The sequence below is a fragment of the Pipistrellus hanaki genome (genome assembly GCF_964339955.1).
Source record: "Pipistrellus hanaki genome assembly, chromosome: X".
Lineage (NCBI taxonomy): Eukaryota > Metazoa > Chordata > Mammalia > Chiroptera > Vespertilionidae > Pipistrellus > Pipistrellus hanaki.
The window spans coordinates 3,248,998-3,264,885 of record NC_140524.1 but is presented as its reverse complement, the minus strand read 5'-3'; the positions used below and the strand labels follow the sequence as shown (position 1 = coordinate 3,264,885).

General features: G+C 36.3%; 1 protein-coding gene across 1 annotated transcript in view; it reads left to right on the top strand.

The window, feature by feature from the left end:
* MAOB (monoamine oxidase B) overlaps positions 1 to 15,888 on the top strand; it is a 54,835-nt gene that overhangs the window by 16,930 nt on the left and 22,017 nt on the right. Inside the window, exons 2-3 of the mRNA XM_084870344.1 lie at positions 2,252 to 2,346; positions 3,654 to 3,791. Of these exons, the coding sequence (XP_084726470.1) occupies positions 2,252 to 2,346; positions 3,654 to 3,791 (233 nt within the window). The remainder of the gene's footprint in view (positions 1 to 2,251; positions 2,347 to 3,653; positions 3,792 to 15,888) is intronic.

Here is a 15,888-nt window from a genome sequence, read left to right as displayed (position 1 = left end):
CAAGTCCTTTGGTTGATCTCCCCCCCCTTATCCCCTACCCTCCCTCTGAGGTCCAACAGTCTAATCGATGCTTCCGTGACTCAGGGTCTGTTCTTGTTTATCATTTCCCCTAGATGATGTTAATCATTTCCTGAGCAGACCCAACTCCTCTGGTTCTCGGGTGTTCTAAAATCCCCTCTTCCTAAACTGCAATGACTAAGCCACTGATACTTGGGCCAATTAGTTTTTCAATCAGCTTTTGTCTATTGATAGCAAGCAAGACTTTTTAATAGGCCCCTATGAACATTGGTGTGAAAATTGTGAGATATTTACAACTTATCCCCAAATTGCTGTATTTAAAGATATTTTTGTCATTTTCTGTGTATGGTTTTTTAAGGCACACGAGCATATAGAACTCTATTCAACTCCTGGGTAGGACCCCAGCTGTTCTAATAACAGTTTTTGTTTACTATCAGATACTACTGGGTGACTGCATTTACTAAAAGACAGCACCTTTTGTGGAATATACAATGGTTGTGTATATGAGTGATGTTTCATTCTGAATCCTTTTGTTTAAGCTGCAGCATGCACAGCAGATCTCTCTGAATTCCCTGATAACAACTGTTACCATGGTTGCATCTTATTTCATATTTTATTTGTTGAACTGATTCTTGATAAGAGAAATGGCACTAAATTCTCTGTAATGTTGAATCTAAATAGAAATGTTTTCTCTTTTTTCCCCCTTATGGAGATGAAATTAGGAAACTGGAGTTAGAAATCCAAACCCTGTATTCCTAAATAAGGGTTGTGCAATGCTCGTGCACACTGCACACTGCATGGGGCCTGTGGACTTTGTAACCCTTATCCTACCAGCAACTGAAAAGCTCTGGGCCTGCCCCTAAGGAGTAAGGGAGGAAAAGAGAGGGGGGGTTTGGGGGGAGGGAGGGAGGGAGGGAGAGGGAGAGGGAGAGGGAGAGGGAGAGGCAGAGAGAGATATGGATTAACTCAAACAATGAAGTGTCAAATCTGCCTCTTTAAAAAATAGTTTTTTTCTTTTAGGTTAACCAATAGACAATGAATGAAACCTTGATTTTTCTTTATGGCTTTTACGGTGGGCTCACATCTTGTTTCACAGATTTTTATCAAACAAGATACAAGTGCTTTAAGAGCATGTTGATCCAAATAAAGTGAAAAATATCTTTGAAATGTAACTTATCCCTGAAGCAAAAATAGAGAAATGCAATCTACAGAGAAGATGGCCTGACTTTGCCTGCTGGCTCCTTATGTGACATTGGACACCTCTTTGTCCTTCAATTTCCTCAGCAATAAGATGAGAATATAAATAGAGCCTTTAATTATTGGGTTCCTGTGAGAATCCATTGAATCAATATATTAAAAACTTTAGAACAGCTTTTCACATGCGATGAGCACCACATGGTTATTTCAATAGGAAGCTTTCTTTCCCTCAGCATTAGTGGGGTATAAAAGTCCCAGAACTATTATTTCTGAAAGAAAAGATTGAAACTATCTCATTTATTGGTAAGGTACAGTGCCTAAATCTTTTCTTGATTTTATTTGTTCTCATAAAAGCAAATGAGTAAGGTAATTGGAACTGAGCAAATTCAGTTCATTATTCTTAGCATCACAGTGCTGTTGTCTGAGATTTAAAAAAAAAATACTACATCCTGGATGGACTTGTACATTGCCAAACATATTTGGTATATATGCACCACATCTTCTTAATCCACTTGTCTATTGATGGGAACTTAGGTTGCTTCATATTTGGTCCTGAGTCTGTTATGGTGTATTTTTCTCTAAAGTGAGGTGTTGTTGTTGTTGTTGTTGTTGTTGTTTTTGCTGTTTTGTTTTTTAATCCTCAACTGAGGATATGTTTTTCATTGATTTGAGAGAAAAAAGAAGTGAGAGGGAGAGAGAGAAAAACATTGATATGAGAAAGAAACATTAATTGGTTGCCTCCCCATCTAGGCCTGTGATCAAACCTGCAATCTGGGTATGTGCCCTGAATAGGAATTGAACCTGAGACATTTATGAAAAAAATAAAATCCCTATTTATTTTTCATACAAATAACAATTGGTTTTCTGACTTGGAATTTGGGTCTCTGTTGAGAAACCTTAGCCACCTTTAAGTTAAATATAGCATTATGCTGTATGTGAGCCACATGGACTTTTCTTGTTTGCTGTTAGCATGAAGAGCTTATCTGGAATTGTTATGAAGTGTTTGATTCTGATTTCTTATTGTACTTTCTCTCAGGTATGGCAGCAGCGAAACTTCTGCATGATTCTGGCCTGAATGTAGTTGTTCTGGAAGCCCGGGACCGTGTGGGAGGCAGGACTTACACCATTCGGGTAAGACATTAAGGATGGAATGGAAAAATATGGTATCAAAACTGATTTTTTTTTTCATTTTACTCTCTCTAAAAGAGTGAAAATTACTCTATTTCCCACAGCCTCACTCCGAATTATTTTTTCTTTTTCAACTCTTCTATACTTTTCTCTTCTTACCTCATGACACTTGGCACTTGCCCAGTAAAATATTATCCCAATAAATAGATGTTTGGAATAATACATCAGTGATTAAAACAAAGAATCCTGCCCTTAAGAAATATACTAGAGGCCCAGTGCACGGATTCATGCAGTGGTAGGTTCCCTCAGCCTGGCCTGTAGGGATTGGGCTGAAACTGGCTCTCTAACATCCCCTGAGGGATTGCAGGAAGGTGCAGGCCAGGCTCAGGGACCCCACTGGAGCATGGATCCATGCACCAGGCCTCTAGTATATGTGTAAGATCTTTGTTTAATATCTTTCCACCCTCCTCTTCCTCCTTCTCTCTGAGATTCATCAGTCTATTCTATGTTTCCATACCTGTGGTTTCTGCTCCTGCATTGAGCATCTGCTCCCTGGTGGTCAGTGCGTGTCATAGATACTGGTCAGCCAGTTAGTTGGTCAGCTAGTCGACCTGTAGCTTAGGCTTTTATATAGAATATATAGATATTCTTTTCTGGGGGGAGGAGGAAGCTAAATAATAGAAAACAAACAAAAACAGAAAAAAAAAGGACCTTCCCTGGTGTCACTGACTAGGAGGTACCCAGTTATGATTGGACACGTTCAAACACAGGGAACTTTTCTATTCACTTCTTGTTCAGAGTTTGATCCTTAGTCATTGGATGTGAAGCTAATTCAAAACAATATAGAAAACTTGCTATTGAACATAAGAGCAATTTCAAAGATTCAAATCATGACCAAACATTCCCTGATGCTATCTTCCAAACCACATAAGAAGTGATTATTTTCTTTCTTGTTTTTCCTCTAGCATTAGCTGCCTCAAAATTAGCCTCAAGTACTAAGTATTAAGAATTCACAATTCAGAGATTATAAACTTGAGGCACTAAAAACCAAACCATGTTATTGAACATTGTGAATGATGGGGTTCAGCAATTTGTTGCCTATACAAAGTTCAATTAATTTTGCTTAAATTTAAAAAAATGATTTAATAACTGTTAAATTACATGAATGGAGTTGAGAACAGAACTCAATTTTTCATGGATATACAAGATATGTCTATAACCTATGAAATGTTAATTTGCTTAATTCAAGGTTCTCTTTTTAGGCTTAGTATAACATTTTCACAATTATCTTTTTTTCCATGGGAAAACAGAACCAAATGGTTAAATATGTGGACCTTGGAGGATCCTATGTTGGGCCAACCCAGAATCGTATTTTAAGATTAGCCAAGGAGCTAGGATTAGAGACCTACAAAGTGAATGAAGTGGAGTGTCTGGTCCACCACACAAAGGTAAGGTACTCCATGGTTATTTCTTGATACAAATTTAAGATTATTCTTTCAGAGAGACTTTTTCAATCTTGAGTGTATGCAAAGGTATGTAGTTTATGGGTGTATTTCAACCACTCTGAGAATTTTTCACTGTTATCAAAGTGGGAGTAAGTGAGAATTCTCAGCCTGTTCAGGAAGGTAACTGACCAAGTAGTATTGCCCATTTGGTAAAAAGTTTAACAAAACTAATAGAGAAAAAGCACTTGTGGGTAAGCTATTAAATACCTTGGGGGTTTAATTGCAGAAACACAAATAGCTTACAATTGAGTATTAGACACTCTAACTCTAATTAGCTCTTGGACTTATGCCCACATTTCTCTGTAGATGCTAGTCACCCCCCATGTTCCTGGTCTTCTCACATCTCCCTGATCCTTGTTTTCTAGCATCATTGCTTTGCTCCAAAAAGTCACTGATGTTCTCTGACAAGCTGAGATTCACTTACTCTGGCACACTCCCATGGTGTCCCAGGGAAGAACTGGCAGAGGTTTTGAATTTCAATCTTTCCTCTCTTCCTCACTTGCTTCCACAGATGGAAGTAAACAGTATAGGCATATTCCTCACCGGTAAAAGTTATCCCTTAGGAAACAGAAGAAACTAGCAAGTCAGTTTGATTCGTATAACAATGTTGATAAATTGACACATTTATATTATTTGTGAGTGCAAGAAGGACAGATAACAAACTGTACACTATGAATCATTTAATAAGACTAGGAAGAAAAGTCTATCTATTTTGGCATAATGTGGGTAAAATATTTCCTTAATTCATACGTAAATGTTTGGTCCAACTCAGATTTTTTTTATAAGCCTTTTCACTTTGTTGCTACTAGTATATGTGTCTAGTAGAAAAAGAGACACATCATTTAAAAATTAAAATGTAGCATGGTGACCGCAATTTTTTGAACATCAATCAGCAGCACTTAGTAAACATCCTTCACTGGGTTCCTTGCTTTTAAATATAGGTCTCATTGACTGATTTCTTCTGTCTTCCTTGTCCTAATATGTAAGACTTAGAGACTTACTTCTCAGAACACTGGGATCTCTTTTTGTTTTCTCAAGACAATGTAGATAACTAGAGAACATATTCACTCTTCTCTCTCTGTTTGTGCAGGTTTTCTTGGCAATCAGGAGCTATGCTCAGGATGTTTTGTTTTTTTGTTGTTGTTTTTTTGTTTTTTTGTTGTTTTTGTTTTGTAATCTTATGGCTGATATTACCTTCCTTGTTTGAAAAAGCTCACTTACAGTCAATACTTGCGAAAATGTTATTACACAATACTTTTACAGAGTGATAGCCAAATGGGCTGCTTTCTCAGACTATATCAAATAATGTAGGTACAGCTACAAAAACACAAGCACTTGAAACAGGGTAAATATATATGCCAACAGTGCTCTTTATCTATTTTAAAATAAATGTTATTGCTTTTTAATTATAACAAAAGTAAAGCATATTTATTGTAAAAATGTACAATAATTAGAAAATGTGGGTAAGGAAAAACTAAGCCTCTATAATCTTACCTAGGGAAAATCACTCTAAAATATTCTCATGGTTCAGAGATGTTTCATATTCCTGCGTTGCTGTTTTCTGACCTCTGCTGGAGGAACGGAGGAATATCAATGCACTTTAAAAATGTCCATCACCCATAGACACAGACAATAATGTGGTGATGACTAGAGGGGAGGGGGGACAGGAGTTTGGTGGAGTGGACAAAGGGGGAGAATTGAACATATGCAATAATATTAACAATAAGAATAAAGTTAAAATATTGTATACAGCCCTGGCTGGTGTGCCTCAATGGATAGAGCATGGGCCTGTGGACTGAAGGGTCGTGGGTTCAATTCCAGTCAAGGGCACATGCCCAGGTTGTGGGCTCCATCCCTAGTGGGGAGTGTGCAGGATGCAACCAATCAATGACTCTCTCTCATCATTGATGTTTCTATCTCTCTCTCCTTTCCCTTCAATAAAATATTTAAAAATATTGTATGAACATACACATGCATATATGTACATGTTTGATAAAAAAAAACTTATTGTAATGGAATTCTTACTAATGAGATCATTGAAACATTAATTAAGATATGAAACAAAGATTTTTTTTCCCCCAATCTTGATAGAGGTGGTAATTTGAGTGAAGAGTTACATGATAATAAGTATTGATAAAGTCCTTATAGCTAAGAAGTCCTCCTCAGACTAAATACTTGTTAGTCAGTATCACTGCCTTCATATCTTTTTATTTGCTCACTTATCATTGCTCTCTTTATCAAAAAACATATTTTTTAGTGATTTCAGCGAGGAAGGGAGAGGGAGATAGAAATATCCATGATGAGAGAATCATAGATCTCCTGCCCACCCCACACTGGGGATGGAGCCCACAACCCAGTCATGTGCCCTGACCTGGGACCAAATCATGACCTCCTGGTTTATAGGTCAACACTCAACCACTGAGCCACACCATTTGGGCTCATTGTTCTCATTTTTAGCCTGTAAAAAGCATCTCAGATGGCCACATCCATTTATGACCAGAACTATGACATTCTATCTCCTACTACCTGGCAAAGAATGTAGTTCAGAAATGTCTCCTCTGTCATGTATGCAGTACTTTTGACATTTTGACATTTTGACATTGCTATAACAAGTTTCAATAACTACTATGGTATATGTATTATATTTATACCTTATGTTTTTCAACAGACCTGCATGTATTTCTTAACCCAGAGCCTGAGAATATTTTAGATTTTTAAATGGAAGACAGAGTTTTATGTGCAGCCTTAATAAAATTAGGATAAGGAACTTGGGCATGCTGGTCAGAATTGAAAGTAATGAAATGAAGTTACCCATAAAATGGAGAGGGTACAACAAGCAGCTCACAGTATAGCTACACAAAGAAAGGGTGTCTATCTCAAGAAATGATGACTCTGGTATTTCCGGTTCCCTGGTATTTGTGTTCATGCCAGAGCCATAACAGGAACCTGCTGGTGCACTATTATATGCAGTCTTTATTGTCTGCTTCTTATTCGTTAAAAAAAAAATCTTTATATCTACTGAGCTCTATCTTATGTTCCTAAAATGTGGTTTTTCAAAGCCTTGTTGGTGAATAAAAGATACGATACCAAGCTATATTGGGATTGAATTATCAGTGGGAAAAATTATCACTTCAACTCAAATCTGCATAATTTAGAAGGATTTTTTTTTCACTTCTAAAATAGTGGTGCAGCCATTTGTGCTTAATAGTTATTGTTAAGCATCTACTGAAGTTTTAAATCTGTTTCACAAATAGTCATGATAATTTCTGCTAGTATAGTTTAGAAGGCAGCTGTTTAAAATGCCTTGCAAGTGACTTGTAAAACATTGTTCCTGTTTAGACACTCTATCATAATTAAAAAGACAAAAACTAAAAAATTCTTAAGAAACATCATTATATGTGGACTTACACTTCTCCCTCTTTCATCTACTGTGTGTGTGCGTGTGTGTGTATGTGCATATATGTGATTGTTTTGTTGTTTGTTTTTTGCACTTTTAGGTTTTTACTTTAAAGAAGTTGGAGAAAATTCTGAAGTTTGGTGCAGTTTGACAAATTTGGGAAATTTGATGCAGTTTGGTGCAATTTGGCAAATTTATTTATCGGCAAATAAAGTTTCTGTGTCTCAGAAGCTTTTATCAGTCTGAAATTTAGAACTAAAGTCTAATCGAAGTATGCACAAAACTGCTTTAGGCATGAAGGCTAAACTGTTAAGAGTTTGGTAATGTAAAGATGTACCATGACTTAATATTAAGAGTTCAACTTCATACTGATAACAATTTCTAAACTTATGCTATCTGGATAAACTGAGAAAAAGATGCTCTGGACTTAGTGTGCTTCCCAGTGGACAGAAGCCAAGCTTATTGTCAAAGACACTTCTGTGTTGCGTGCAGTCAGCCTCAATGAGTGAAGGAAGAGACATCTCTCAAATATATTGCCCACTTGTTGCTGCTATGACTGCTATTGCTCAAATAATCAGAGGGAGGAGGTAGCATTTGACATGTCTCCTTAGTTTTTTGAGAACTCTGAAATCCCATTGAAAATGCAAGTACACAAAAAGCACATAAATTTAGAGAATGGTGGGAACTAGCTCTCTGTTGACAAGACCAGTTCAGTAAATTTCCTGAGACTGTTTCTGGTACTTGGGAACAGCAACAAAATTGGAGCCAAATATTGAGAAATAAAATATTCAGATTAGTATTACATTTGACAAATGAAAACTGTCTTGTCATGTACGACCTTAATATGTCTCAGAAATCAGGAGACCAGAACGTCCAGTATTTTTCAGGTTCTTAATATCTCCTTCTCCAATCCCATTAATCCAGCGAAGACTGGATCAAAAAGTACAGGGTGCACTTGCTTCCCACATGATTACAGAGTCTTCAGGAACAGGTTAGACAAACGCTTGTTTTTCACCCAGGAACAGCTGCCCATTTCACATGAACTTCCCACATGCTACACAAAGCTAACTGGCTCCAAGAGTCTGCTCTAGCTGAGATGAACTTCATGAACCTTCTCTTGAACTCCCACCCATTTCATTTCTTATTTGTTGGAAAAAATATGTCATTATCATGGGAGATTTCCCCGCCCCCCAAAAATGTGGAGAATGACAATTTCCTCTTTAGCAAGTGAAATCCCATTGTTTAGTGAATATTCTGAAGCTTATGACAAGTTATTCTGGAAACCAAAGTGCGCATTGTATTATTTAGAAAATATAGGCAGATTTTTGACATGTAACAAGTTACTGAAAATTATGCCTTCAATTGCTGGATTTGGAGAAATATTTTGGGATATAAGATGAATTTATTCTAGGTCTCCAGAGTTTCCATTTGGAACTTAAAATATGATAAAATCAGTAAACATATTCTCTATATACAAACACACACATCTGGATAAACTTAAAGGTGAACAAACTGGGTAACAGACATAATTTTAAATTATGCTGGAGGTGGAAGGTAAAGAATGTATAGAATTCAGTTACAAGAGTGAAATGCAGTAGAGGAACAGCCCTGTAGCTTAAATCTTGTGCAACTATTACATTGTCTACACTATATTATCATGGGGTGTGGCCAGGTAGTCCAAAGGAGATATGATGACAGGGGCCCAGGTCACCAAATAAGAGTGACTGATAAGGGAAAGAGCTTCATCAGCTTGGGTAGCAAGGGATTGGCAGGAAGTACGAAGTGGGCTAAAATGTATTAGCCTATCTTGCCATGCCCTAAGCAGCAGGAGCCCATGGAAAGGCTTAGATGTGATTCTGTGTCTGTTAATCACAGAGCCACAGGCCTTTCTCTTGACTTCTGCTGCAAACAGAAAATAATAACAATAGTAACAATATTTTGGCATAGACATCTAGAACCTTCCAAGTGCTTTCACACACTTGGGGTAAGAGCATGAACTGAGGTTTTTGGGTGCCTAGAATATACCAGAAAGAGCTCACTGTCCCTGGATGGGAGGCTTTCTGTGATTTCCTTCTGAGCGCCAACCTTCCTTCCTCCCTGCCAAAGGTATACTCTCACATCTTGGAAAAGCCTATCCTTAAAATGTTCTGCAATTGACTAGTTATACCACTAGCCCATGTATCCACATCACTTTCCTGATTATTTTGGGTAAAAACCTGTTTAGAAGTAGGATGAATAATCTTCTGTTATGTGTACTTCAAGATTATACACATACAAACACACATACATATATAGCTTATTTTCTTTATATTTAACATTCTTAGATTCCTATTTTTATACTTTTGCATAAAGAAAGTTATTATGTCTGCTTTTTACTTATGCAAAATATTTTCCACTGTCATGAAAATTCTTTATTGATACCATTTTTAAATAGATACATAACATTATAAGAAAACTGTAATATAGTGGATATTTTGCCAATCAGTTACTATTAAACACCTACACCCTATTTAAATCATCCAACATTTATTGAGCATCTAATATAAGTTACTACTATGCAAAGCACTGGGCTAGATCATTGAACTTGAGACAATTTGGGGTACATTTGGTGTTGGACTGTAGTATCAAAGATTCTCTTCTCAATATGAAAGGAAATGAACAAAAATAGGGAAATTATTGAATAAAGTTAAGTTTAAAAAGTAAAGATTCCCATGCCACAGATAAACCAGAAAAAGACAGCAGCCTTAGATAATAAAACTTCAAAATTGATGGCAAAGAAAACTTAAGGTTTCTGATCCTGGCTGCTCAATCCCAGAGCTATACCATTGCTGAAAGCAAACATAGTACAAGTAAAAGCCAACAGTCACTAACATTTCAACAATTTCTCTTAAGAGCTTCAAGGTTGGTAAGTACTTGGTCTGCCAGGCAATAGTTTTGCCAGTGCTTTACCAATTTCTCTACCTTTTAATCATGTGACATCTCTTTTCTGGCCACCTATACATTGTCCACTAAGTTAGCCAATGGCACACAATTTAAAATTTTGTCATAGCAGCACTCCACATCAAGGCATTATCAAATGATGAGTCAAAATAACTAAAAAATAGATAAGCTTTGGTGAAATTGATGTTAAGCATTAAATGCATTTAAATAAAGATTTAACCATAAAGAACTCAAAGAATTATTATAATTCATAATGTACTGCAGAATGTATTTTTAAATTTTTTTCTATGTTGAAAAGTTATATAATCCATAAAATCAGAATGCATGGAAGGTGAGAAGGGAAGAAGTATAAGAAAGGTAAGTGCTACTGAAATATTCCATTATGGCATGGAATCAGTCCATACCAAAGTTAAACTTGTAGCTAATTAAAAAACAAAAACTCAAATATATTAGTGTGTTTTTTTATGATCTTTTGACTTTATGCTACAGGGCTCTTACAGGAACAAATATTTCTCTTTTTATTTTAAGTTTAGCACTTCTTCACTTCAGGTTGTCTCTTCCATTAAATTAAGACATTCCTGGGCCATTGAAAAGAGCAAATATAATGTAATTTGATTTTCAGATATTTGTTTTCCCCTTCCTTCCTTCCTTCCTTCCTTCTTTCCTTCCTTCCTTCCTTCCTTCCCTCCTTTCTTCCTTCCCTCCTTTCTTCTTTCCTTCCTCCCTCCCTTCCTTCTTTTGTTCCTTCCTTCTTTCTTCATTCCTATTTTCTTTTTCTCTCTTTTAATCATCCATTTGTCCAGTTGTCCATCCATATCAACCATCCACCCATCCATGTTTCTATCTTGTAGATGCTTATAAAGAGGTCTGGAATGCCTGGCCAGTGTGGCTTAAGAGATCATGGTTTGATTCCCAGTCAAGGCACATGCCCAGGTTGCGGGCTTGATCTGCAGTGTGGGGCGTGCAGAAGGCAGCTGGTCCATGATTCTCTCTTATCATTGGTGTTTCTCTCTCTCTCTCCCTTCTCTCTCTTCCTCTCTGAAATAAACAAAAATCTATTTTTTAAAAAACAAGTCTGGAATGTCATGCACTAAATGTTATAACTTTTTTTTTTTTTTTTTTAACTTGGACGGTGAAATAGGAGGCAATTTGTTGCCTTCTTTGTAGTTTTCAGTACTCCTCTAATTTTTTTATAGAAAGCTTTTCTCATTTTTATTTTAAAAATATAATTAGATACAGAGTTTACTTTTGAGACCCTATGACCTATGAAAAGATATTAGGCCTAGTGTTTCCAGCAGATCTCTGTGATTCTCACCTGTCTGGGCAGCAGACTCCTGATTATAGATCTATTAAGGATAACCAAACTGCTTCCAGCCAGGCTTAGTGACTGAGCTTTGACCCTTTGAGTTTAGACAGTCTAGATCCCAAAGCAGCTGTTCAAATGCAGAACCTCAAAGGCTCTTATCCAGGTATTATTGAGCTGGAAAAAATTTTCCCGTCTGGCGCACGTGTATGCGTTTTATCCTTGACTTTTTGTACGACCTTGGCCATGTCATTTATGCTTTTGGGCCTTGATTTCTTGCAAAAGAAGGATATTTGTACCTCTCCTGCTTAGTGCTTTGAATTTTTAAAGAGAAAAATGATAACGGAAGACATTAATTAATATTATTTTTGTGGCCAGCAAGACCCGGTCAAGGCAGGACTCCAGATGGCCAGCAAGGCCCTATCGAGGCAGGACTCCAGGCCAGGGAAGGAAGGAGCAACCAGGCACACAACAAAGAATGTAGCATAACTTTTAGTCATAACATAGTTCTGTTGCAAGGCTCAACTCCCAGGCAGGCATGTCCTGTTTCCATTAGCCGCAGGGCAGGACAAACAGACCAAACCAGGTCAAACAGAGACTGCTTAAGCTGAAAACTTCTAGCCAATCATAATCTGCCAGGCATTCCTAAGACGAGGATAAAAGTAGCATGCTTAGAGTGGGTCGGGGCTCTCGTTGCTCGCTGCTGTGTCAGTTGAGACGAGAGCCCAGACTCGAGTTCGTAATAAAGGCTTCCTAAATTCCAATTTGGCTGACTGGTGGTTGTCATTCACGGGTCGCCCACAACAATTATTCTTACCAACAAGGCTGCTAAGGTACATTGAAGATACTAAGAATTTTTTTTTATAGGAAAGTTAGTCTTTTCTTTTTCTTTGGGGAAAAAGATTATTTTAATAGGCTCTTGGGATTCGTACTACCGAGAAAGAATTTAAATTGCAGGACATCAGATAAGATAAAACTTTACAAATTCTTATCAAAGAGAACCAGGTTGATAAACTACCATAAAAATATTTTCATAGGCTTCTTATACATTGAACTGTAACTCCTCCTGGTTCACAGGTGGATGCTCAACCCATCCAGTCTTTTCCTTTAATTTTTTCTTATTTTATTAGTAGGTTAAGATATGAGGTTTTGGCTACAACTGAACTCACATGCCCAGACAAGCAGGCTAACCAGATAATAGAAAAGAGAAAAGAAAAATAGCCTTTCTGGTTGTGTTACCTTCTAAGTTTCCTTCAGCTCTACTCTGATGTCTTTAGCTCCTGCACATGGAACAGTGGTTGTTATTTAGCTTTGTTGAGATCATTTCTTCCCAGTTACTAAGTGGCAGTGCTGGCTCTCTAATAGAGTTGTCAGGAGATAGTGTGTGTCTCAGAGTTTACTAATCTCAAAATGACCTAAGTTCAGAGAATCAAAATGTATTCATTTCCCCCCTTTTGACATATACATAAAATCTGTGAATACCCATTAAAATTTAAAATAGCACTATCCAGAAATATAACATATGCCACATTTGTAATTTAATTTTTCTAGTAACCACATTGAAAAATAAAAAAGAAACAGGTGATTGATTTTAATAATATATTTTATTTAATCCAAAATATCTAAAATGTTATCATCTGAACATGTGGTAAAACGTTACCAATAATGTTTGTAAAACATTATTAATAAGATATTTATATACCTAAGATAGAATTGAAATTGACCGCATTTGATTTTATATTGCTTTCCACTTGTAGTAACAGACACAATCAAGAAATATGGTAAAGTGCAAGATAAAAAAATGGTATAAAATATGGATTTTCTTAAAATTATGTTAATTCGGATGTAGCAAGCATTCATATATTACTTTGCTTGAAATTTAAAAATGTTAGTTTTTAATTTACACTCAACACTAATGGATATATGAGTTGATTTTCAAATATATTTTGGAGTTATTATTCCACTAACTACCATGTTACTGAATTATGCAAAAAGCTTTGGCTGTCAAAATCTGTTACAATTCCCATGTCTACCAAGGGTTTGAACCAGATCTATTTAATCTCCCATATACATGAAAGCAATATGTAATAAAACATCTTTTCAGCCATATTTTTTAAAAAAATAAACAATTACCAGAAGGTCCTGATTGCTATAGAAAATTGGGTGTGTGTGTGGGAGGGGGTGGAGTTATGAGAGAGTGGGATGCAAATTCAAATTGAGTAATCAGATAAGTTGAGCCATGGTGAAGTATTTATACCATGTAAATCCTGCAGATGAGAGTTAGTTTCTTGGTAAAATGACACCTCTGTAGGGCCTCACTAAAGAGGTGTCATTTTACCAAGAAACTAACTCTCATCTGCAGGATTTGCATGGTATAATAAATACTTCACCATGGCTCAACTTATCATTGCTGAACGCAGAGTTGAGAAGACAGTTGATTGACCTTGTGAGCCAGTATGCGCAAGTCCCAACACAACACTGGCAGGTCAGAGAGGGAACATCCAATACTAGATGGCAAAGGGTCCTATAGGCTTTTTCTCTGGGTGTTATGGGAACCTATTGGAAGGTTTTAATAGAGAAGTAACATGATCTGACTTCTGTTTTAAAAGTAATATTTTACAGAAGTTTACTCATGAGTAAATAAATACTTGTGTGCATATGCACACATGAATGCATGAGTATGTATATATTTCTTCTTTTTCATAGATGTCAATTCTCCCCAGACACCACTCTGCTCTTTCTTTTGGACAGATACAGAAGAATACATATCTTTTTGTATTAAGGGCCAATCATTTTTTCTTCATTCCTGCATCTAATCAAGAACCTGCTGAAATAAAAAATTATTATTTTTAAGAATATATAGTTTATTGAACCCTAGAGCTTCTCAGAAAAGTGGAATGTAGCACATGTTATGAAGCCTTAAATTGTTATCACAAATAGTTATATAACTTCATTTTATTAATTGTTGATAACAGTATTCTTGGTATCCTCTGTTCTCCAGCTCTGAAACTCAGCATTCTATCTACACTGATATATATGTACATTTGGGAATTTAAAGCAATCATATGGAATAATATCCTTTAATGTAATTTTAAAATTGAAGCGATGAATAAGAATGGTATTGGAGGTGTATTAGGAACCTTTTAAGTCAATAGATGAATTTTAAATGAGTCTAAATGAAACAGATCAAAGAAAAAGAAAACACTTGTATAGTAACAGATTTCCTGGACATAAAATATAGACTCGAAGATGGCAAAGGTGAGACAGTTGAATATAATGTCAAGAAGGAAAAAGAGGTAAATGCTTATAAATTGAAGAGAAGCCATGAATTATTATACAATACATCTTAAAGACGTTCTCCCCTCACTATGAAAGAAATAGCCTTTTTCCCAATGGTATTTTGGTAATATCTTACAGCAACTGGAAAACATGTTGACATTATCATATTAAAGCTCCTCATACCTTTGAAAAATATGTTATCAAATGTATGTACAGGGGAAAGTCAAAAGATAAAACAACCAGTCCATCTTTAATAATATAGAAATTGGGATTATAGACTGAGAACCCAGAGGGGCTTGATTTGAATTTCCAAACTTACGACTTACTAGCTGTGTAATTCAAAGCACAATTCTTAACCAAGGAGTGCCTTTATTTCTTAATATTAAAAATGAACATAATAGTAAAGCTTTCTCATACAGTTGTTGAGGAGGATGAATGAATTAAATCTGTAAAATCTTTGAAAAAGTCCCTGGTACAGAGCAAGTGTTCAGAAAGTGTTAGCTATGATGAAGATGATGATATTGATGGTGATGGGGGAGGTGGGTAGTGGTAATGTTGGTGATGGTTAAATATGATGCTTGCCTATCACAATCTTTGTTTCTGAGAGCTGCTCCCCCACATGTGAGGTGGGGGATGCAGAAGGCAAATTTCAGATGTTTTTACTGAGCCCACCGAAGCTCACAGGCTACAAAATAAGACCATGTGATGATCAAGTTGGTTGCTGTTTCCAGCAAGTCTGCTTTAAAAAGTCAAACATAAATCTTCATGGTAGGAATTCTGATTCTAGGAATGTATCCAAATGAAATTAATAAAAAATGTGGAAATGGATTTATGTGTAAGTTGTGACTCTATAAATGACAGGACATTCATCATGATCACAGAACCGTCAGCAACATCCATTTAGTACATCCTGTTTGCCCTGTATAATCTCAGTTAATTTCTACAATATCCCTGTGAGGTGGGTATCATTATTCAAAATCTAAAGATAAGAGACCAACAGATGTTGAACAACTTGCCTATAGTCACACAACTATCAAGTTTCAAAGCCCATTCGAGTCAGTTCTTTTGGCCTCTTGAAAGTCATCCTGCACTTCTGCAGTTCTATTCCAGCACTTCTCAAA